The 25,039-nt window shown below is 42.5% G+C and overlaps 1 protein-coding gene across 1 annotated transcript in view; it reads right to left on the bottom strand.

Annotated features, from left to right (window-relative positions):
- The window catches only part of ALDH16A1 (aldehyde dehydrogenase 16 family member A1), a 144,816-nt gene that overhangs the window by 101,853 nt on the left and 17,924 nt on the right, over positions 1-25,039 (bottom strand). Inside the window, exons 4-6 of the mRNA XM_089689004.1 lie at positions 16,875-17,053; positions 16,706-16,783; positions 10,681-10,865 (exon numbers count right to left, since the gene is read on the bottom strand). Of these exons, the coding sequence (XP_089545130.1) occupies positions 10,681-10,865; positions 16,706-16,783; positions 16,875-17,053 (442 nt within the window). The remainder of the gene's footprint in view (positions 1-10,680; positions 10,866-16,705; positions 16,784-16,874; positions 17,054-25,039) is intronic.

The raw sequence follows: 25,039 nt of genomic DNA, 5'->3' as shown, positions 1-25,039 counted from the left end.
GAAAACTGGCTAAAAGATTGTATTCAGAGAGTAGTGGTTAATGATTCATACTCTGAATGGTCTAGGGTAGTCAGTGGTGTACCCCAAGGTTCAGTGTTGGGACCCTTACTTTTTAATATATTTATAAACAATATAGGGTCTGGGATTATAAATCCCATTTCATTCTTTGCAGATGACACCAAGCTGTGCAGTGGAATAACGTCCTTACAGGATGTCTTCAATTTACAAGCCGACCTCAATGCACTGTGTAATTGGGCAACTATGTGGCAAATGAGGTTTAATGTTGATAAATGTAAGGTTATGCACTTGGGGGCTAAGAATATGCATGCATCATACATACTAGGGGGGTACAACTGGGGTAGATTGAAAGAGAGAGAGAAAATATTGAGGAACTGGAGAAAGTGCAGAGAAGGGCAACCAAGCTGATAAGAGGCATTGAGGAACTCCTCTATGAGGAAAGATTAGAGGAACTGAATGTATTCTCTCTTGAGAAGAGAAGATTAAGGGGGGATATGATCAACATGTATAAATACATCAGTGGTTCATATAGTGAACTTGTGCCCCTTCCTGCTGTGCCTCCCCCACTCAGCTTTCTGAAAGACATTACTCCACTTAGCACTTTAGACCTGTGTAATGAATAAATCAAAAAGCACAGAGTCCAGGATACAGTCATACAAATAGATGCAATGCAACCTGCTGATAGAAAGTGCCGCAAGAAGCAGCTGTGTGAATCACACAACAGGCTGAACAGAATTACAAATCTTTTGGCATTTAAAACATTTCACATACAATATGATCCTTTCAAATCTGTAATTAGTCATTTCTTTTTTACTTTTTTAACATGACATACATCAATATTTACATAAGCCATACAAAAAAAAAAATACATCATAGCACCCCATAAGGCCTGGTTCACATTAGTGCAAGTGGAAACAGAAACAACACCTTCAGGTCTAGTATGGATTTTAGGGAGGACCCCACATGAAAAAAACAAAAAGGCATACAGTAGAGCAGGTCAGAAAAGGAGGGAAGGGGGTGTGCCCAAGATGGCGATTGGAGCGGCCGCTTAGCAGAGAGCTCTGCCACTTCCAGCATATAATCCGCATCCATCCTGAGGGTTAGCAGGATCCTCTCTCCACCGGGGATCCCCGCGGATCTAACCCGCTGCCTGGAGAGGGGAACCGGGTCAGTTTGACCCCCATCCGAGGAAGTGGAGGATCACGGTCTACGAGGCCTGTCGCAGCCTCAGTGGACAGGACCCAGCATGTGCCCATCTAGGAGCTGCTGTCGTGCTGCCAGGATCACAGGGGGGTGAACTGTTGACGGGGAGAGGGTGGTACCCTCCATCGGCCCCTAAATCCCACTCCAGGGTCCTGTAGCCTGCTGGGGCCTAAGTTCAGGGAGACTGGGAGTTCATCCCTGGGGGTGGGGGTGGCTCGGCCTGGTCTGGAAGACCTGCGGAAGGGTAACTGCTGCCTGGAGAACGCTGGAAGATTGGAGGTCTTTTCTTGTGGGGCCTTGGTGGATCTGATCCCTATTTGGCTCCTGTCTCGGGCTCTTTCTGGGATCCATCCCTGTGATACCTGTGCCATCTGTACCTCCTCGGGGTGCATTAGCTGAGCGGCTCATATATCCCCCCCCCCCTTCCCTGAGGTGCTGGTGTCCTCAGATACCACCTGCCTAGTTTATACTTCTTCAGTCATATGTGGGCGCCATCTACCCGAGTTCAACACCAATTGTTATAGTAACCATTTTTTCTGCCCATGAGAAAGGAAAACTGGGGATGAGTGGAGGAAAGCCTGCGACCGCTGGAAGGAGAACCGATACTACACAAGCGGTGAAGACCAGTCGGCCTTCAGGGGCTAAAGCGGGGGTCACCATGGCTGCATCCCCCTCCCAGGAGCCCAACCCACCTGCTTCACCGGTGGACTTTAATTCTCTCATGATGGCGATTACCAATTGTCAGGCGGTACTCACCACGAAAATAGATCACTTGCAGACTGATGTGGAGCTGATCTGGAGGGACCTTGATATGTTCCGGGGTCGATTTACAGAGGTCGAGAAGCGTGTCATTGATGCGGAGGACACTATTCGTGCCCATTCGGCAGAGATGCATACACTGCGGGTTAAGGTCAAGTACCTCAAAACTAGAGCAGAGGATACGGAGAATCGCAGCAAGCGTAACAACCTTTGTGTGCTGCTTCTTCCTGAGGGGGCAGAAGGTGATGATCTGCCTGGGTTTACCAAAAATCTCCTTTGCTCCTTGTTGCCTCGAGCCACCTTTTCCAGCTTCTTTGTGGTCAAGAGAGCCCATCGAATGCTGGCAGCCAGGGGCCCACCTGGTTCACCGCCCCACTCTGAGGGTTTTTTTTGTTTTTTGGGAGGTTTTTTTTGTCCTTTGCTACATGTGAATTTTTCTGTGCTTCAGTCTTTACATGGTATCCAGTTACTACACTGATCCTTCTGATGTCTGATTTACTGCTATGTGTTTTCTTACCAATGTTCGGCTTGAGTGGTCACAAATTAGTTCTTCACTGTTTACTTTATGGCATTTCCTGAGTTGACATGTATCTCCTGAAATGTCTGGGGCCTCAACTCTCCCGTTAAGCGCTCCTTGGTTTTCCAATTTCTCAAATCCTATTCTCCACACATTTGTATTTTGCAGGAAACCCATCTGACAGGCCGTAGGGTACTGGGCCTCAAGAGAGCTTGGGATGGGTATTATTATAACGCTACATACTCTTATGCTTGAGGGGTTAGTGTCCTTGTACACAAATCCTTGCTGTTCACTCTCCATTTCAGGCTGGATCCCGAGGGTAAATACGCTAGGATTCATGCGATGATTAACTGCTTTGAACTGGTAATTGTTGGGCTCTATTTCCCGCCTCCACGTGCTTGTTGGCTGCCTTGGTTGTTCGGCCTGGCGATTGAGCCCTTGGCCTGCCTGATCTGCTCTTCCAATTTCTTACATGGATTATCGGTGGGCGACTGGGAGGATAGGGTTCCCCTGTATGGGACGACACGCTCTTATACTTGAGGGACTGTAATTCATCTCTTAGAGAGGCGCTGAGTCTTATCGATTGTGTCGGTGACTATTCTGGAATACGCATTAATTGGGAGAAGTCATTACTGTTTCCTCTTGCGCTGGGGCCCTTGCCTGACTTTTCCATCATCTCGATTAGATCGGTCTCTCAATTTAAATACTAGGGTGTAACGGTGCAATGTGACTTGATGAAGTATCTAGCGGACAATCTTCTTCCCCTCATGCAACAGCTGCAGACTAAATGTACTACTTGGTCTTCCCTTCCTATTAGTACCCTAGGCCAGGTCAATCTTTTTAAAATGATATTTCTACCTAAGTTTATCTATTTTTTTCGGCATATACCGGTGCAGATCCCGCAATCCTTTTTTCCGTCGGGTGGATGGTGTCATCTCTGGGTTTAATTTGGGCTGGAAGAACCCCTAGACTATCCCGCTCTACTTTGCATCTACCTATTGATCGGGGCAGACTGGCCCTTCCTAAACTGCTTTTATATTACTGGGCAGCTGTTCTGGTCACGGTGCGTTGGTGGCTCTCCCAGCCTAAGGATAATGCTGCGGTGATCCTGGAGGCGGCAATATTGGGCTCCTATGCAGAACTCCGTAACCTGATTCATAGAGGACCAACTTGACCATCACTCTTTCCATGCGGACAACCCTGAGGGTGTGGAGTCAGGCTTGAGCTCAGTTCAGTGTACATAACGCATACTCCCCTCACACCGCTCTGGGGAAACCCTGCCCTTCCTCATCACCATACAGTACCAGACCCTGTGGTGTGGGCTCAATATGGTATTAAAATGTTGCACCATGTTATGCCTAGTGGCGTCTTGCTTCTCTTTGATGAACTCAAACGTAATCATGGCCTGCCTAACCAGTTGTTTTTCTGGTTTTTACAATTGCGTCATGCGGTGGCCGCTTAATTTCCTTCTCCACCTACCATCCAGACTGATCCTTTAGAACAATTGCTTTTAATGGAGGACTTGCCAAAACTGTTGTCCTCTCTCCATTCTCTGTTGCTACCTCTACCTACCCCTATAATGCAGTTGCTTTATGATAAATGGCACACAGACCTCCCTTCTCTGTCAGAAGATGACTCGGAGGATTGTCATTTACAGTGCCTCCCTAACAGGATCCCGGCCAGGGACCGCTTCATACAGCTAAAATTTATTCATAGTGTATTACACCCTGCAACGATTGGCTGTGATATATTCGATAGATCAGCAACTTGTCCTAGCTGTGATATGGAGGTGGGCACATTTCACCATATGTTTTGGGAGTGCTCCAAGCTTTTCCCCTATTGGGCCGGAGTGCAGGATGCTATTAACACTGTTAGTCATTTGCCTATTCCCATGGATCCGCTGATTATGTTGTTGGGTCCCTTGTACCTCGTGGAGACATCTAAGCATAATAGATTGTTTGTCTTCTATGCTCTCTACTATGCTAGAAGAGAAATTTTGTTGAAATGGAAACAGTCTTGGGCTAGAAATCAGCAATCAACAGTGCGCTTCCACTGTATACACTTACTTATATGAGTCGCAACTGTCCGTTTACATTTGATAGAATATGGGCTGGGAGGGTGGAGGCCCAGAGCCTTATGGTCTAATACTTGGGGTTTTTTTTACCTTGCAGGAAAGTCCAGTTGAATTGTTTATTTGCTTTGGTGTATGTGTTGCCTTTCCTCTTTGCCCCCCCCCCCCCTTCTTTTCAGCTCCAGCTCTTGCCCTTAGATCTTTTTCCTACGTCTAATTTGATGGCAGATGATTATCTACAGTGTAATTATGTCTGTTTCTCCCGATCTGACTCAGGATGGCCAGTGGACTCTGTGGGATCTTTAGTGTTGGAATCTACTGTGTATTGTATATTTACTGACTGCTGTAAGCTTGCTTGTTCTCATGTACCTTGCTTTGTTATACTTCTGTGCAATTTCAATAAACGCAACTGTTAAAAAAAAAAAAAAAAAACAGGAGCCCCAGCTGTGCAACCATTGGGATTGTTGCTGGCAGCAGTGAGATTGCAGTATTTGCAGTTTTATTGTTCCCGATCCTGCTTGCAAATTTAACACTTGGTACACTAAATATTTTTATGTTTATGTGAGTACATTTAGATTGCTTCTTCCTTTAATAAATTGGTTAAAATGGAGAGCACTATATGTGTTTTCTGAGGGAGCAATGAATAAAGATCTGTCCCCTTTGAGCTTAAGCTTTACCTGGAATGTTCTGCTGAAGCTGGAAGCAATCATTATCATCATTTTACTTACCTGTGCTCTTATAGTTTGGAGGTCAATAGTAAGGTGAACAGTGTTGTTGCACACAAGGAATGTTTATGCATGGAACTTTTTCACTTTTTGAAGACACATGAACTTTTTTTCACTTTTACTTATTTATGGTTTGAATCCCAACCACAGCACAACCTGCCTGGAGTTGCATGTTCTCCCTGTGCCTGCATGGGTTTCCTCCGGGTACTCCGGTTTCCTACCACATCCCAAAAACATGCTGGTAGGTTCACTGGCTTCTGTCTAAATTGGCACTAATATATATGTATGAATGTGATTAGGGACCTTAGATTGTAAGCTCCTTGACAGCATGGACTGAAGTGAACATACAGTATACTGTATATGTAAAGCTTTGCGTAAATTGATGGCGCTATATAATGAATTGTATGCAGATATATGAATTGTTCTTATTTTGAACAAGACAGACAAGGGGGTTGATTTATTAAAGGCAAATAGTCTGTGCACTGCAAGAGCAGTTGCTCTAGTACTGAGGGGAAGCTCTAAAATAAGGGGGAGCACTGCTGATTTCTGTCACCCAATCATGTGCAAGCAAAAGTGCTGTTTTTTATTTTCCTTGCATGTGATTGGGTATTCTTTGCAAAGTGAAGCTTTACCACATTTACTAAGCTCTGGAGCAACTGCACTTGCAGTGCACAGTATATTTGCCTTTAGTAAATCAATCTCAATGGTTTTATGTAAGAAATACAATAAACTATTGCAAAAAAGCACACTGGATTTTTGATCCACACTCAGGGGCACCCTGAGGTTTCAGTAAAAAAATATTTTTTTTTTAGAATTTTTCTGTTACTTATCCAAACTTAAGAATTAAAAAATTATCTATCTTTGCAATGGGACCCATGCACTGCAAGTGTTAAATGCTGGAGCAGAGATTAACCACTTGGACTCCCCCTTCGTGACCAGACCATTTTTTTGCTATTTAGCTACTTAACTGGTAGTTGCGCGGTCCTGCAACGCTGTGCCCAAACAAAATTTATATCTTTTTTTCCCCACACAAATAGAGACATTTGATCATCACTGGGTTTTTTTTTTTTGAGACATAAAAAAGGATAAAAGACCGAAAATTTTGAAAAAAAAAAAAAAAACTATTTTACTTTCTGCTATAAAACAAATCCAATAAAAAAAGTTTACAAATCAAAATTTCTTCATAAACTTTTGGCCAAAATGTATTCTGCTACATGTCTTTGGTAAAAAAAAATCCCAATAATTGTATATTAATTGACTTGCCTCAAAGTTATTGCGCCTACAAACTATGACATATATACTGGATCTTTTTAAATTTTATACTACTAATGGTGCTGATCAGAGACTTATAATGGGACTGCGATAGTGCAGAAGGTAATCTGACGCTGCCACTGACATCACCAGTGACATTAATACAGTAGTCAGTGATAATACTATACACTGTCACAGTACAAATGACACTGGCTGGGAAGGGATTAACATCTAGGGCAATCAAGGGGTTAAATGTGTGCCTAACTATGTGAATTGTGTGTAAAGTGTGAAACTTTTACTACTAGATTTCTCAGTTTCTCATTCCTGCAAAGATCACTCCCTCTCTACAGAGCTCTGTGTTGTTTACCAACACAGAGCTCTGGGCTGTGATTGCACACAGCCGATCAGCAGATCCAGGACATGAATCATTAGCTGGGACTTGCTTACAGGCCCCCGCTGTGTACAATCACAAACCTGGAAATCGGCAGCGACATGCGAGTACAACTGTTTGCCTACAGTGGCCGCTCCCCCCGCATTACACTGGGGGCAGGTGATCACCAAGTGATTAAAGTGATACATGTTTGTTGTTAAAAAATAACATAAAAATGTTAGTAATACTTACCTGCTCTGTAAAAAGGTTTTGCACAGAGCAGCCTTGATCCTCTTCTTCTGGGGTCTCCTGTCGGCGCTCTGGGCTCCCTTGCTGAGTGCATGCTCGCTCCCCAGCCCTGCTCTGTGTGTCCATAAGACACACAGAAAAAGACTAAACGCCGCCCCCGCTCCCCCCTCACTGGCTGGGACTGACAGCTGCAGGAGCCAATGGCTTCCACTGCTGTCTCTGAGCCAATCAGGAGGCAGAGACCTGGAACAGCAGCTTCTCTCATGCACAGTGCTCGATTGGGATCAGGCTCAGCAAAGTATAAGGGGAGGGGAAGGGGTGTCTGTGGGGGAGCTGCATATTTAAGGTTTTTTACCTGTATGCATAGAATGAATGAAGATAAAAAAAAACCTTTAGGCTTTACAACCACTTTAAGGTAGGTATTCCTCCTTATTCTGGCACCCTCAGGTATAATGAGCAGAATCCCTCCAGCGGTGTGTCAAGTCCCATGACTGCAGTCATACTCCTCCAACCTCGTCAAGGTACAATGCAGGGTTTAATAGCCCTGCACAGTCCTAAAGCGGGGGGAGAACACCCCACAGACCAAAGCTTCAGGGAAAGGAGAAGAGTGCTGACACTGTACTCCCTAAACATAGAGAACATTTAGCCTTTGCAGTACAAGATGGGGGCACTGCAAAGCTGGATTTTTTTCTAATACTTGGAGTTGCGCTCTAAAGTGTTACTAAACCCACAACAGTAAAATCAGAAGTATACTCACTGTGGAACCTAAGGGGTTACTCCTCTGCATTGTGTATAAATGTGGTTTGATCATCACTTCTCCAATCCTCCCCTTCTTCCAGTGTCCCCCTCTTATCTCCTGATAAGACATAGCATGTTGAGACACTGCACATGCTCAGTTTGGTGTGTATTGCTAGAGAGTTTTTTTTTTTCTTGGGAGAGTGCATATGATCAGCACAGGACCAATCAGCACTGTCCAGACAGAGGTCAGGGGTCCTGCATCTTCCTAGAGCAGAATGAAAACTCATCCTACAAGCTTTAACCAATGTTCTGCTGGATACTGATAGAAGTCACAAGACTGCTCTAACCGCTGATCTGAAAAGGTATTTAGCAGTTTATATTTACTAAAATAATTGCACATCCTTGTTTGCGGTGTACTGTGATAGACCAGATATAGTGAATGCAGGGTCCTGGGTTTAGGAACACTTTAAATGATCTTAGCTATGAAGTATTCAAGTCTCACATTTTACATTAGAGACATCTCACTACATACCTTTCTTTTTCAATTAATATTTTTACACTTGCATTAAAATTTAAGAAATGTTTTCGCATCCCTTCTATCCGCTAAGGAAGTACACCCTTGTCTTTGTATACTATTTATCAAATTATTTTTATGTGATTGAGAAACTTTCAATTTCAACATTCTCTCTCTCCATCAGCCAGTTAAACGGGATGATTAAACTGCACCAAAGAAGGATATATGGTGCCACCTTGTGGAGATTTATGAGAAGGACAGATTGTGCTGTTGGTATCTGTGGGGAGCCTGACACACTGTATACTATACTTACCTTTATATAAACTGAGATTATTTTGTAAGGTCCAATAAATTAAGGTTTTTGGTTATATATGGGTTATTATACATTACGGATAGCTAATTATAGATTATTATGATGTGGAATTATTAATTGTGAGGTTACCTCGGTATTCTCAGAACTTCACACATACTGTAATGGTTGAACTAGATGGACTGTCTTTTTTTCAGCCAGACTAACTATGTAACTGTGTACATGTTTAAGTCCCGCTTTCCACATTTCACTCCTTGGTTATATAGAATTTACTATACACATATGAATTGATTGATTTCTTTTGTGTATTTTCTAGAAAATTAGGTTGTCTTGCTTCTGTATCCCTGTGATATTTTATGTATTGTGTGACATATAGCACTTTAAGAGTTTTATTATTTGTTTAAATCTGAGAACATACAATTGCACCCCCTGGATGTATAGAGCATATAACCCCTGATGCTGAAATGGAATGATCCGAGTTTTCATGTCGGTTATGTTTAAAGTGTATCAATGGTTAAAATACAAAACAATATATTCATTTCCACATTGTATTTCAGTTATTTCCAGCATACTTCTATTATTCTAAACGGTCCTGAAGTTTTAAACTTACTTTGTGAAGATCCCCACACATTTACTCCCTTAAATTCTATAACACGTATTCACTATGCCTTGAGAGTAGGCACCGCGGTGTCACACATTTCACAGAACCTGCCTTCTGAACTACAGAGGTGCTGAGAGGAGGGGTTTCAGGAGGCGGAGTCATTATCGGAATTACTGCTTGCCGGCAGCAAGGTACCATGGGATATGTAGTTCTGAGAAACTGATCGTAAACAGCAGAGAAGAAGCTGTGAAGCGTGCAGGGAATCCATGGTTTGGGAAAGACGGCAAGCAGGCAGGCAGAACTCACAACACAAAAGGAGATTTTTCAAGTAATTTCATATGATTGTCAAAAACAACTGTTTATATTGAGATTACGATGCTGATGCTACATTGCAATAAATTAAAGTGTATGCTTTGACCATTGAACTCCTTTAAAGATGATCTGCTCTGTCCTGGAACTTGTACTAACTAACTGTTAGTCATAAATGATTAAAATAAAAGCCTGACTCTTTACTCTTTAAATCTTCTTCTTCACAGCAGATTCCAAGAACACAAGTGTCTAGCACAAAGGTCTCTCATCCTAATCTGCTATGGTGGGAGGCTTACAAAATAAAACCAGGGATAACAACAAACTGTGCTGCGGATAAAAGGTGCTAAACTAAAAAGGCAGGATAGTGAAAGCAGATATCCCATACATTATAAATAGTGTATATAAATAAAAATTACTTTTTTGACACAATCATTCCCAGTGTTAAAGTGTATGTCTGGGCAAGATAAAAAAAAATCAATATCTCTCTACACTATATCCACATTTCCCCATGTTTCAAAAAAGTATGCAAAAATACCTGATCTTGCTTGATCCTGCCAAAATACTATTGAGTTCCTTACTTCCTGTTTGAGCTTACAACCCCTCCCCTGCCCTGCATTGTAAACCCATCTCATCCCTGCAGGACTACAGAACACTATGATATAGAGCTCAAGAAAGGGGGGGGGTCCATAATCAGAGGATAACTTGGTAACACTAGGATTACTGTATAGTAGAGGCCCTGTTTATTACCCTAAACAGGAATGGGGAGCACACAAGATTTTCTAGGAATCAACAGGATTTTTTGTACTTTTAGCTTTTCGAAAGAGATAAACCAGAATGTGCATGCATTGCAAAGTTTTTTTTTGTTTTGACTAGACACTTGAAGTTTCTACATGTTGAACTTTTCAATAAGACAAATAAATGACCTATTACCTACAGCATTCAAGCAAATCAAATCTTTTACTAATCAAACTACAATAAAACAAAGTCTTATTTTTATCTATGGGTTACTGAAATTTGCAATATTCTGGTACTTGTTATTATTTACCTCTGTAGAGCCTGTAAACGCTACTTTATCCACATCAGGATGTACGGCCAGCTTTTCACCAAAGGCACCATTACCGGTGACCACGTTGAAGACTCCAGGGGGAAGTCCTGCCTCAGTACAAATCTCTGCCAGGAGAAGAGCTGTCAACCGTGTATATGTTGCAGGCTTTAATACTACAGTATTACCTAAAATGAAACATAAAAGATGTTGGCTGAAGCTGGCTCAAAAACAGTAGCACAAAATTATTTTATCATTTTAACTCAAAGGATCTTTCAGGCAGTAGAAAATGTTTGGATATGGTTGGTTATGCTCACAGTGAGCAATGATCAAATGCCTAGAATGACCAAATGCCATTAATCTGGCACACAGTCCCAGGCTCAGCATTCTTGGTGGCTGAAGTTACTGGCTGGACTACATTGTAGATTTTCCTAGAGAATTGCTATGGTTTTCCTATATAGTAAATCAGTGTCTGAGTGCTTAACCTTCCCTCCTGCTAGGGCCCAATATACATGTTAAGGTAAAGCAAATATTGTTGCCTGTAGAACGATCTTCCATTAGGTAGTTGTTTGGTGGCCAGATTGTACATACAAGCAGAGCCGGTGCTACCACTAGGCAAACTAGGCAGCCGCCTAGGGTGCACTGGCCAGTATCCATGTAGCAATGCAGTGTCTCCCCCTAGGATGGGAAGTGATGACATTAGCCTAGGACCCCGGGCGGTCAGCAGTCTCTGATCAGGGGATCGGTCCCTGCACCTCCGGTACACACACAATCCTTCACCTATAACAAGGATGCAGCTAGTGACTGAGTGGGGCATGTGCAGCACTGGCTCTGCCTCCTTTTACATAGCTTTAGCCAATCAATAGGCAGGGGTGTGCTCTGATTGCAGTGTTAACCCTATGTGAGTAGGATGACCAGGGCCCAATGTGTATGATAGGGAAGCGATGTAGTGCTGTGAGGCCACCTGTCCTTACTGAGAGCCACAGCCTGGACTCCACACCCCAGCAGGAGACATCAGAGGTGAGCTGAGCCTAGGAGCGTGACGGGCCATGGAGGTGACAGGAGGAGGAGGGGGCGGACAATGGTCAGGGTAAGGGGAGCAGATGCCGATTGATCGTGTGGGACACTACCACATCATAAATGATCCTCCAGCTGAGGGAAGGGGCAGCAGAGTAGGAGGAAAAAAGGACAGAGGAAGATGCCGGGTGTCTGGGGCCAGTTTTAGCAGCTGAGCTGCTGCACCTTTCAGTGTTCCTCTCAGACTCAGTCCCTTACTGCAAGCCGACAGGCGGCTGCTGCTGATCACTGTGGAGTTTTGTAACTCTGTCTGATTGATTAATACAGTTGATTTATATTTGGTTAATATATATTTTGTCTTAATAGTGGTGCTGGTGGCATCTTATGGCACTTATTTTTGCAAATTAACCACTTGCCGTCTGGCCTATAGTAAAATGACGGCCGGGTTGGACTCTCGTTGATCCAGGAAGGCGTCATTTGACGTCCTTCCCGGATCGCGAGATCTGTCACCGACTGTGTACCTTGAACACGGCCGATGACAGATCTGTGTACCGGCCCCGTTGCCAGTACCATGTGACCTGCTATGACCAATCACAGCAGGTCACACGACAGTTGTAAACAATTCCTTTCATGCCATCCATTGTAAACAAGTGTTTCTAGCTGTGAATGGTCACAGTGATCACATGCACAGACTGGGCCAATCACAGCCCATCTGTGTCATGTGATTAGCCGGGGCCAATCACAGCTAATCACAACAAAAAAACCTGAATGAAATCGATTTCATTCAGTTAAATGCGTGCTTATAGCACAGAAATTCTTTGCTATAAGCAATCAATTTGTGTTTAAAAAAAAATACTGATCACTTCCCCAAGTAGTACAATGTTACTATGGTATATTATACTACTTTGGTCATAGTGTAATATAAAAAAAAAAAATAATCTTAAGGAAAAAAATGAAAAAAAAAAATCTAATTTGTTTTCCATACTGTCACCAGTCAGTGTCCCTGATCACCGCCACACCAGTTATATGATGACGCTGTACTGAACTGGTGACAGTATGAAAAAAAAGTTTGTGAAAATAATTTTTTTAATTTCTTCATTTTCCAAAAAATGACAAAAAAATTACAACTTCAAAAAACTCGCCATGCCTCTTATGAAATACTTTGGACTATCTACTATGCAAAAAGGGGTCATTTGGGGGATATCTGTACTGTTCTAACATTTTTGGACCTCAGGAAATTAGATTGGCCGTCAGTACTTCAGGACTGATCAATTTTCAGATATATCCCATAGTTTGTGAACTCTATAAAACTTTCCTACAGACTAAATAATAAATACTGATTTGGGTTATTTTCACCTAAGAAATGTAGCAGAATACATCTCGGCCTAAATTTATGAAGAACAATTATTTATTTGCAAACTTTTATAACAGAAACAAAGAAAAACATGTTTTTTTTTTCAAAATGTTTGGTCTTTTTTTGTTAATTTAGCAAAAAATAAAAACCCCAGCGGTGATTAAATGCCACCAAAAGAAATCTCTAGTTGTGTTAACAAAATTATAAAATTTTAGTTTGGGTACAATGTTGTATGACCGCACAATTGTCATTCAAAGTGTGAGAGCGCTGAAACCTGAAAATTGCCCTTGGCAGGAAGGGGGTAAAAGTGCCCGGTATTGAAGTAGTCAAAAGAAATGTAGCAGTTTCATGTTTTGTTGATTTATTATTTTCTACTGGTTTTATTTTTTATTATTTTGGGAGGGGAGGGGGGGGAGGGGAGGGAGGCGCAAGAAGCTGGCAAAATAGTCTAGCACCAGCCCTGCATGCACGGTCATTCTCATCTGAAGCCTTTTTCCCCAAACACAAAACTGTACATCAAGTTGGCCTGTTCGGCAACAGATTACGATAAAATAGTTGTTTAAACCTTTGTTGACCAGGAGGCATTGGTGCCCAGATGCCCAGGCCAAATTAAGCAGCATCAGCCTGTGTTAATCTAACAATACCTGTATGACCAAGTTGCATACCTTAAAAATGTTATATATCCTTAAAAAAAAAAATATGTAAGGCCTCTCCCTGCATGTGGAAATTACAATTCCAGCACATTTTTTGCTTTTGTATTTACAGTTACGCCATGCTATGGCTGCATTTGGGCTGACAAATGTCTCCTTGCAGCCATCCACACTTGAGGCACTACTAATTAAGGATGATCATTCTAAGTTCATTTCCAGATATTACTTAATATTGCTTTATTTCTCATCTTCAAGGATGGAGAGAGTTTTGAAGGCAATGACAGTCTGATATCCCTTCCCTTGCCACTGAAGCATGGACAGAAATCAGTGAAACTTAACTCCCCATGGTCATATCAGCTAGAGATAAATTAATCCAGGTGAAGTACTTGCCTAGAATTTATTATACTCCTAGTAGGTTATTTAAAATGGGGGAAATTAACAGGTTGGACGTTATACCTTTATTTAGTGCATAAAATTACCTATAAACTCGCCTTATGATTGAACCACCAAGATACACTTTTTACTTACTCTTACCTTCTTCATGAATTTTATACCATTTTTGTCACTCCTTTGTCTATCCTATTTTTTGGCTAAAAAAAATATTTTTTTACCACGATTGCAATACTGTGATCCAGTGTGTCAGAGGCTGCCTTTCAGGGATCTAAATGGCTCAATGGTGTCAAGTTTGACAACTCAATTTCAAAATTAAAAATCAAAATTTGAAATTTGGTTAGCACCAGGAACTTGTATTGATCCGATTGGCCTCTTGTCTTCATGTTGTACATTATTTGTGGATCTTATGTCATGATCTATCGGATTGCGTATTTTTGAACAAGTTTGTTTAAAATTTGTTCCTGGATCTGTAAAATGCAGTATTTACGAATCTTTCAATAATACATTTAAAAAAAATAAATAAATAATGGGGAAAATGGACTCTCCAACATGCCCACAGTGACAACAGGATTTGGGGGACTTTCATATGATTTGGGCATGGCCCAGAGTAGGGGGTTTTTGGTCTGCTGGTACTAGTTTCTTGGAGGAAAAGTTAGCAATTCCTAATATCTGCACTCTGACCAGGTGCCTCTTAGGTGACTTTACAGAGGAGAACATGCATGGCTCACAGAAAACACTGCATCAGTTATTTTTTTTAATTCCCAAAAAAGCTCTAGTTCTCAAATGGAAGGAACCTTCACCCCTCCCCCCACACTTTTCAGTTTTGGGTTGAAGTGATAAATATGGATTTACCTACGTATATAATGATTTATGGCTCCAGGGGCTGTCCAAAGAATTTTGAGAAAAAATGGTCTGGGTAGATGACCTCCATCTCTGGCAGTATGGAAGTTTGAGCTGAGCTGTGCATACAGTTCTTTTTGGAGGGGGGTAGTCTATGTGGTTTTTCAATCTGCAGTGTGGATCCCCTATTCTATGCTTTGATATTAATATTATTATAAAGCCTCCTCCTATGTAGGTTACCCCTGCATCAGGGTCCTCCTTGTGAGACATGCTCAAGCTGCTTTTATGTCACCAGCAGCAGTGTCCTTTGGGTTTTTTTTTTCTTAGTTCAGCTGTTTGTTTTATTTTCCATTCTTTTTATTTGCTTCTTTATTTTGTACTTATTGGATGTGTCTGGCAATAAGTCTGGTACTATGTGGCATATACAGACGTTGTACCCTGATACCCATTATTTCTGTACACTATGGTGCCGAAGAGGAGGAAGGATGGAGGATGGGGGGGGGGGGGGGGGGGGGAAGAAGAAGGAAAAGGAAGAGGAGGAAAAGGAAGAGGAGGAAAAGGAAGAGGAGGAAAAGGAAGAGGAGGAAAAGGAAGAGAATATATATGATATATAAGGCTTTAATGTGGCGTGCAGTTTTTAATTTTTATCCGCTCTTTTTACATACAGACAATTCCACAAACATGAAAAACGCGCAAATAGCTTTTTTCCTATTTTTAAATTACATTGCTAAATATTTATTCACGCAATTATATTTTTTCAAGCCTATTTATTATAATGTAACATCTGACAGTTAGGCTATTAAACATATGGCACAGCATATGAACATTTGAAAGTGGTAGTGTCAACACATTATAGGGAACCACATTATCAAACAGATTGCAGGTGGGAAAAGGTTAATGACAATGTGTGTTGCACTATCTGAAATATACACTGCTCATAAAAATTAAAGGAACACTTTTTAATCGGAGTATAGCATCAAGTCAATTAAACTCCTGGGATATTGATCTGTTCAGTTAAGTAGCAGAGGGGGTTGTTAATCAGTTTCAGCTGCTTTGGTGGTAATGAAATTAACAACAGGTGCACAAGATGGGCAACAATGAGCCGACCCCCAAAACAGGAGTGGTTTTACAGGTGGAGCCCACTGACATTTTTTCCCTACTCATTTTCTGACACTTTTTCACTAGTTTTGCATTTGGCTAGGGTCAGTGTCACTACTGGTAGCATGAGGCAATACCTGGACCCTACAGAGGTTGCACAGACAGTCCAACTCCTCTAGGATGGCTCATCAATACGTGCCATTGCCAGAAGGTTTGCTGGGTCTCCCTCAAGAGCATGGAGGAGATTCCAGGAGACAGGCAGTTACTCTAGGAGAGCGCCTTAGAAGGTTGTTAACCCATCAACAGGACCAGTATCTGCACCTTTGAATTGAATCCTCTATAGGTTGATAGTTTTCACTTCCATCAAACGATGGGGCATCGTTACGTTCCTAATACATTACCCAGTCATATATATCAATATAGATAACCAGCATGATATTTTTCCCCATTGAGATCTTATGTGTTTTCAAAGTGTTCCATTTTTTTTGAGTAGTGTATAACACTACAGGAACATCTGTTTATGGAATATCCTAATTAAATATACAGCACAAAAAGCATAAAATAGGAAAATTTAGGTAAAAAATAAAATGCAGGTAAACTCAACTGCCACTGCTGCTCAGTTCTATATTACTGCAATCAATAGTTTCAAATGCTGGCGTTCATTTAGCAAACTCACCCATAGCTAATGCAGGACATATTTTCCAGGTGAGTAACATCAGAGGAAAATTCCAGGGAACAATAGCAGCAACAACACCTACAGATAACATATAAAAAAAGGACATGTTTATAGAAAAGGTTCATAACTCCAAATTTACCAAAATCTACCTATAAAAGTTCTTACATACCCAAAGGTTTCCAACCATTCATTTCGGTGTCCCTGAGCTGTGCCCAACCAGCATGGTGATAAAAGTGGCGAACCACAAGAGGTACATCGCAGTCACGTGACTCACGAATAGGCTTGCCATTGTCCATGCTCTCCACTACACTGAGCAACCGTTGATGTTTCTGTATAGTGCGGGCAATGCTGGTGAATAAATAAATGGTAGTTGACAGTCACTATTTTTTTTTAATCTAAATCAGGGAAACTATTATATGAAATATAAAAGTACATGTGAATTAGCAAATAAAGGGCAGCACAGTGGCTAAATGGTTAGCACTTCCGCCTGGCAGTACTAGGGTCGTTGGTTCAAATCCCAGCCACGGCACCACCTGCCTGGAGTTTGCATGTTCTCCCTGTGCCTGCGTGGGTTTCCTCCGGGTACTCCGGTTTCCTCCCACACTCCAAAGACATGCTGGTAGGTGAATTGGATCCTGCCTAAATTGTCCCTAGTATGTGTATGTATGAATGTGAGTTAGGGACCTTAGATTGTACACCCCTTAAGGGTTAGGAACTGATATGAATGTATAATATATATGTAAAGTGCTGCATAAATTGATGGCGCTATACAAGTACCTGAAATAAATAATAATAAATAATAAAGACACACTAAGCTGGTTGCACAAATGCATATTTACTACTACTTAGGCTAGATTCACACCTATGCAGCTTGCGTTTGATCAGTTTCTGCAGTGCGTTTTTACACATGCATTTTGATGCGTTTTTGCATTTTTTCTTTAATTTTTTTTTTCTCGTTGCTAGGCATTTAAAATTGATTTAAAATGCAGCAAAAATGCAGTACATGCTTTTCTGCAGCATTTCCATTGAAGTCTATAGAATCAAAAATGCAACGTTTTGCATTAGCAAAAGTCCCTGACCTTTTCCAAAAAGCGCACTAGGTAGAAAACGCGGACATGTGAACATATCCCAAGGAAAATCATGTTAAATGGACTGTACTGCGTTTCTGCAAAACACGTGGAAAACGCTTAGGTGTGGCATCTTTAACATGCCCAGCCATAGTAGGGAAACAACGTTGCTTTTAATACAGTATGTTAACAAGGTAAAAAACGAGCCCTAGGCATCAAGCTGCTTGCATCAAGGTGAAACCTCTTATCCTCTGAATAAATATGTCAACAAAAATGCAGCGCTAAGAAACTAAATAAAGTGAAATACATGCAAGCGCCTTCAAGCACTATATGTAAAACAATATAAAGTGGTTCGTCCAAATGTGACGTATTGATATGGTGAATAAATAAGTAAATAAAGTTCCAATGAAATCAAGTGACTTGGATGGTTAATAATATCATATAGTCCAATAAAACAAATACCGTATTTTCCGGCGTATAAGACGACCCCCCTACTTTTCCTGCTAAAATGTAGTGTTTGGGCTATACTCGCTGTATAAGACTACCCCTCTTCCAATGCACACCAGTGGGAGGAATAGTGCCCCATCATCGGTGTCAGTGGGAGGAATAGTGTCCCATCATTGGTATTAGTGGGAGGAATAGTGCCCCATCATTAGTATCAGTGGGGGGAATAGGTGCCCCATCATTGGTGTCAGTGGGAGGAATAGCGCCCCCATCATTGGTATCAGTGGCAGGAATAGTGCCCCATCATTGGTATCAGTGGCAGGAATAGTGCCCCATTGTTAGTATCAGTGGGGGGAATAGTGCCCCATCATTGGTATCAGTGGGGGGAATAGTGCCCCTTCATTGGTGTCAGTGGGAGGAATAGTGCCTCATCATTGGTATCAGTGGGGGGAATAGTGCCCCTTCATTGGTGTCAGTGGGAGGAATAGTGCCTCACCATTGGTATCAGTGGGAGGAATAATGCCCCATCATTGGTGTCAGCGGGAGGAATAGTGCCTCATCATTGGGATCAGTGGGAGGAATAGTGCCCCATCATTGGTGTCAGTGGGAGGAATAGTGCCTCATCATTGATATCAGTGGGAGGAATAATGCCCTATCGTTGGTGTCAGCGGGAGGAATAGTGCCTCATCATTGGGATCAGTGGGAGGAATAGTGCCCCATCATTGGTGTCAGTGGGAGGAATAGTGCCCCATCATTGGTGTCAGTGGGAGGAATAGTGCCCCATCATTGGTGTCAGCGGGAGGAATAGTGCCCCATCATTAGTATCAGTGGGAGGAATAGTGCCCCATCATTGGTGTAAGTGGGAGGAATAGTGCCCCATCATTAGTATCAGTGGGAGGAATAGTGCCCCATCTTTGGTGTCAGTGGGGGGAATCCTGCCCCATCATTGGTATCAGTGGCAGGAATAGTGCCCTATCATTAGTATCAGTGGGGGGAATAGTGCCCCATCATTGGTGTCAGTGGGAGGAATAGTGCCCCATCATTGGTGTCAGTGGGAGGAATAGTGCCCCATCATTGGTGTCAGTGGGAGGAATAGTGCCCCGTCATTGGTGTCAGTGGGAGGAATAGTGCCCCGTCATTGGTGTCAGTGGGAGGAATAGTGCCCCGTCATTGGTGTCAGTGGGAGGAATAGTGCCCCGTCATTGGTGTCAGTGGGAGGAATAGTGCCCCGTCATTGGTGTCAGTGGGAGGAATAGTGCCCATCATTGGTGTCAGTGGGGGGTGGAATAGTGCCCCATCATTGGTGTCAGTGGGGGGGGGGAGGAATAGTGCCCCGTCGTTGGTGTCAGTGGGAGGTATAGTGCTCCATCATTGGTATCAGTGACACCAATACGGTATTTGTATTGGCCGAACAGAAGGAGCAGCCGCGCCTCCTGGACCGGAGCCAGGTAAGAAACAGCAGCCCCTGCCCACCCCTGTACTTAGTGTCCCTTCCCCTAAAAAGTGTTAGTATGCCGTATACTGGCATATAAGACGACCCCCGACTTTTGAGAAGATTTTCAAGGGGTAAAAAGTCGTCTTATACGCCGGAAAATACGGTATTTGTATTGGTGAATTCCGTGACTGGGTGACTGGAAACTGGTAATGTGATTGCACTAACCAGAAGCGCTATATCAAAGCACATTTGTGTAAAAAGTTATCCCGTCATGGTCATCTGGATGTGGATGGGGATGTAGGCAATCATTTGGCACACGTCAGCATACAAGGTGATTAGCAGACCTCTCGCACAATCTCCAGAGACATCTCAGCAGATATTGTTGACCAATGGATGGGAACACAGTGGGCATTTGAAGAACTCCACCTTGGGAGGCTCGTGAAAGAATGAGCCAAAAAGAATACTTGATAGTGCAGTATTTTTATTAATGTGTGGCGAAATAGTAAACAAAGATAGTAGGATGCACTCACATCTGGCAATCTGGGGAAGTAAGATGGCTGCCGGCATGTATTTCACTTTATTTATACGTTTCTTAGCGCTGCATTTTTGTTTACATATTGACACAGTATGTGGTGAGGAGATAATACAAGAATCAGTTAAAGCATAATTAAAGCATTAAAAACTAATCTAATATTGCAGCTTATCAGTCCGTAGAGGTGGTGGCAGCAATGGTTTATTTTCTAAAAGCTTTTTTCTCCCCTTTATTTGCATCCATCAACCACTTGACCTCTGCAAGGTTTTACCCCCTTCATAACAACAGTCGTGTTTTGCTATTCAGCACTGGCAATTACTTGGTCATGCAACACTGTACCCAAATTAAATTTACATCATTTTTAAACACAAATAAGAGATTTCTTTTGGTGGTATTTAACCACCAGTTGGGTTTTTGGTGCTTTTTGAAAAAAAAAAAAAAAAGTAAATTTATATACACTATATTGCCAAAAGTATTGGGACGCCTGACTTTACACACACATGAACTTTAATGGCATCCCAGTCTTAGTCCGCAGGGTTCAATGTTGAGTTGGCCCACCCTATGCAGATATAACATCTCTCTGGGAAGGCTATTCACACTTATGCTACCTGATTCTGCACATCGCACCGCGTTTGGCGGACCGATGTCAGGGTGTTGTTAACTTAACATACACACCCGCATCAGTTCGTATGAACAGGGTGCGATTGTGATGCGGTGCAGAATTAGCACTGAAACCACTGTGAATTCTGCACTGCATCAGTGTGAACCAGGGCTAAATGTTTGTAGAAGCAGTCTGCATGCCTAGGTGCTTGATTTTATATACCTGTGGCCATTGAGATGATCGGAACACCCGAATCCAATGATTTGGAGGGGTGTCCCAATACTTTTGGCAATACAGTGTGTAGACACACACACACACACACACATATATATAGTGTGACAGTAGGAAAGGCGAGGTAATCGATGGATGCTATGTATCACCTTGCATGTGGGCAAATCTGGGAGGATAAGGTGAAGTCTACTCTGGGTTTTCTGGGCCACTATGATAAAGGTGGTTTCGGACCTGACTTTGTGGTCCACTGATGACATCACATGACACGCTCAGGCACCACCTTTGCCAGACCTGCCCTCTGCAGGCACCTCCCAAACACACTGTAGCAGGCACTCGAGCATCACAGCCAGATTTTGTAACTGGCAACCTTTTCCGGTCACTGGCATTTATTGGCAAGAGAAAAATGCTCGCCAGTAAAAATACTGACAGATAGCAACTCTGCTCTGGGGAGGGAGGGTTGATCAGGGATAATTTTTTTTTTTTTTACTGTGATTGCTTGTTACAGTGATCACCACTGAAACAGCAATCATTTAAACTGTCATTAATGGGTTTTCATTCAGGATTCATTGTTTACTATTGTGGTGCTGTGATTGGCCCATGGCTATCACATGGTACAGGGTGCTATGATTGGCCCAGGTACTATGTGATCACTGGTGACCAATCACAGATCACACACATCATGATGTCATGAATGGATTTCATGATGATTGTTTACTAGGTGACATGTGACTGCACAGTGATCAAGTTGTATCTAGGCCGCTCACAGTTGTCCAATACTGAGCACCGTAATTTGCTGTGTCTGGTGGACACAGTTGCAGAGCATGCCACTGTGTGCCCCACATGAGCACCATGACGTACGGGTACATTGCAGTGCCTGGTGGAGCAGCCAGTCAGCAGTAACTGTGCTGCTGCTGGTCGGCAAGTGGTTAATCCTGCAAACAACATACCCCGTTCCTTCATATCTACAATTGTATCTATGGGTTCCACTATGATTTTCACACAGGCTGGACATCAAAGATGTTCATTGCCATTACAGTAGTTTACACAATAGAGGACGATTGAGCTTTCTTTCCCACTCACAGGAAGTGACAAGGACATTGCATTTCTGCCAAATTTAACTGGTACTTGCTGAAACCTGACCCAGCCTGAGGGCCAGTTGACACTAGATGCAGTTCAGTGCGCTTTTTTTCTGAATCAAAACTGCATGCACAGGGTTTTCCAATGGCCCTGGTTCACACTAGTCCACTCAGTTCCAGTCAGTTTCCGGTGCAGGAAAAAAAAAAAAAAAAAAAAAGTAGAACATGCTGCATTTTTTCTGCACAGAACCATACTGGAACATGGCAAACTGCATCAAAACTGCACCGGAACTACATGTGGTGTGAACTGTAAGCAAAAAATGTATCCAGAATACATTCGGAGTGCATTTTTGTAGTGTGAACTGGCCCTAAAACATATCAACAAATGCAGCCACCACAGCTAAGGACTGTCAAGTTGCAATATTGATTTTTTGGGGGGGGTTTATATTTGCTTAAAGTGGTAACAAAAATGTAATTTATTACAACATACTAATTCTTAGATGTGGTGGCTGCATTCGTTTTCTATTTTCAGGTTTTTTTGTTCTTTAACCTGGAAAGCCGGCCAGCAGTACACTTCATCTCTTAGGGTAGTGGCGTAATGGTGACATCTTTGGACAGCATTGTCTATCTGGGGAGTTGGTAGTATTAGATGCACTAGTAGATTTAGAAGGATCTGGCTAACAATTTTTAAAGCTGAACATCAGTTAACACTTTTTTTTTTTTTAGGCAAGCTATAGAAATAGGAAGAAAAACCCTGGCCGCCGCAGACCTAACCCACCTCAAATGGTTTGCAGGTAAAAGCAGCTTCAGCTCGATTCATCCAAGCCATGCACCCAACATGTTTCGTCCCACCCTCGGGGCTTAATCATGGAGAATTAAGCCCCTCGGGAGGAGCAAAACATGTTGGGTGCATGGCTTGGATGAATCGAGCTGAAGCCGCTTTTACCTGCGAACCATTCAAGCCGCGTGAGGTGTGCAGCAGTCGGGGTATGTTTTCCTATTTCTACAACGTGCTTTGGATCTGGACGAACCTTTCACCAACCTGCACCCGCACTAGTCAGCGGCATCCAATTCATCAGACCTTGTTAGCCTGAGCGGGGGCCACTAAGCACTTTTTTTTTTTTTAGGCAGTTAGTGAAACAGTTGGGATAAAGGTTTTACATAAATGAATAAAAGCTGACAATTGTAAGCATGCCATCTTAAGCTGGGAGACATATAATTATATAGATATACAGCTGTGAGATCTGCGGTTTGCGTGGGCATGTTAACTCATTCATTTGAATGGGCTACAGTGCCTCGTGAAATGCAGGGAACAGGTCCCTGCACTATTTTGAAAACTCAGCCCGCACAGGAACAGGAACCACAAGTACAGTGCGGTCCCCAATGCGGGTACGATTTCCAGTGCGGGCAGCGTGCCATTGTAATTAAATGGCACCTGCCTGCATCTCCTGCGTTTCACTGTGCGGGCGATTGTGGGAAAAGGTGAGGTACACGTTGGCAACCACCCTCACAGATGTGAACCTAGCTAAAGTCTGTGCTTGATCTGCAACTGCTATGTGGCTGCACATGTGATCAGTTATGACACCAGTCATTGGAAGGTTAGACAGTTTGGTTTAGAGCATGGGTGCTTAACCTGTGGCCCTCCAGTTGTTGCGGAACTACAAGTTCCAAGAGACATTGCAAGGCTGACAGTTACAAGCATGACTCCCAAAGGCAGAGGCATGATGGGACTTGTAGTTTTGCGAAAAGCTGAAGGGCAACAGGTTGAGCACCCTTCGTTTAGAGCAGAAGGAAATGTGACACTTAGCATTCCTGGCATGCCTTAAAGCAGAACTAAACCCTCATACTTTTCAGCCAAGGAAGATGCCATTTTAGTCTCTGATTTGCAGCTGCCATGATGCTGTACATGTTTTCACTTATGACACCAGTCATTTGGTGGTTTGACAGTTTGGTTGAGAACCCTAGCAAATGTGACAGTTAGCATCTCCTGCATGCCAGGAATGTAACGGTTTCTTTAAATCATTAAATTGACGGGTTTAGTTCCGCTTTAAATTGTTTGATTCAACTCACTAACTGCCACTTTTACGGGATAGTTTGGTCTGTTAAAAGAAGTTGAAAAAAATAACAGTTACTGGTAAGATCACCAGGGGAAAATAAAGAAATAAAAAAAAAAAAAAAACTAATGCAGCCTCCTTATTAGAGAATTATTAATCTGCAACATAATGCATTTTTGGTTTGGGTGTATTATCTCTGTAAAATGTACTCTTTTCATCCAATAAAAACTTGTAAAGTTGTAGAATGAAATGCAGGAAAACCTCCACACACCTTACATCATGTTACAGAGCTCTGTAGAGGCAGGTTGTTGGCCTGTTCTTTCCCATGTTCACTGTTGGACACATAATCTGCCCATCATTTTTAAAGGACCAATAATGAAGTGCAAGTGGAAGGAAGGGGCGGGACAACCCTGACTTCATTTTCTCAACTGATATCAGTAAATGGCATCTGAGGGCGTGTTCTTCTTAAGCCGTTACTTTACAAAGCATTTTGTTCAGGAACGATCTTCATTGTCTGTTATACTGCCATTTTTTTTCACTGTGCTAAGAACTTCAGGCTTCATCAGACCCCCTCCAACTGGCATTGTGCTACATTGCCAACATAGTGCCACTTTACTATGATTTTAGGCCTCATATGGAGATAAGGCAATTGTACCAATATCTGACCGAAGAAGACAATGGGTTTGATTGACTAAAACTAGAGAGTGCAAAATCTGGTGCAGCTCTGCATAGAAACCAGTCAGTCTCCATGTTTTTTGGTCAAAGCTTAATTGAACGAGCTGAACTTAGAAGCTGATTGGCTACCATGAACAGCTGCAACAGATTTTGCACTCTTGTTGGCGCACACACAGTTCGGCTCGGGCTGGTTTAAGTAAATCAAACACACTATATTCA

Source organism: Staurois parvus, unplaced genomic scaffold (genome assembly GCF_062004578.1).
Source record: "Staurois parvus isolate SC_StPar_1 unplaced genomic scaffold, SC_StPar_1.0 ptg000465l, whole genome shotgun sequence".
In the NCBI taxonomy this organism is placed as follows: Eukaryota; Metazoa; Chordata; class Amphibia; order Anura; family Ranidae; genus Staurois; species Staurois parvus.
This window is presented reverse-complemented; position numbering and strand designations above follow the sequence as displayed.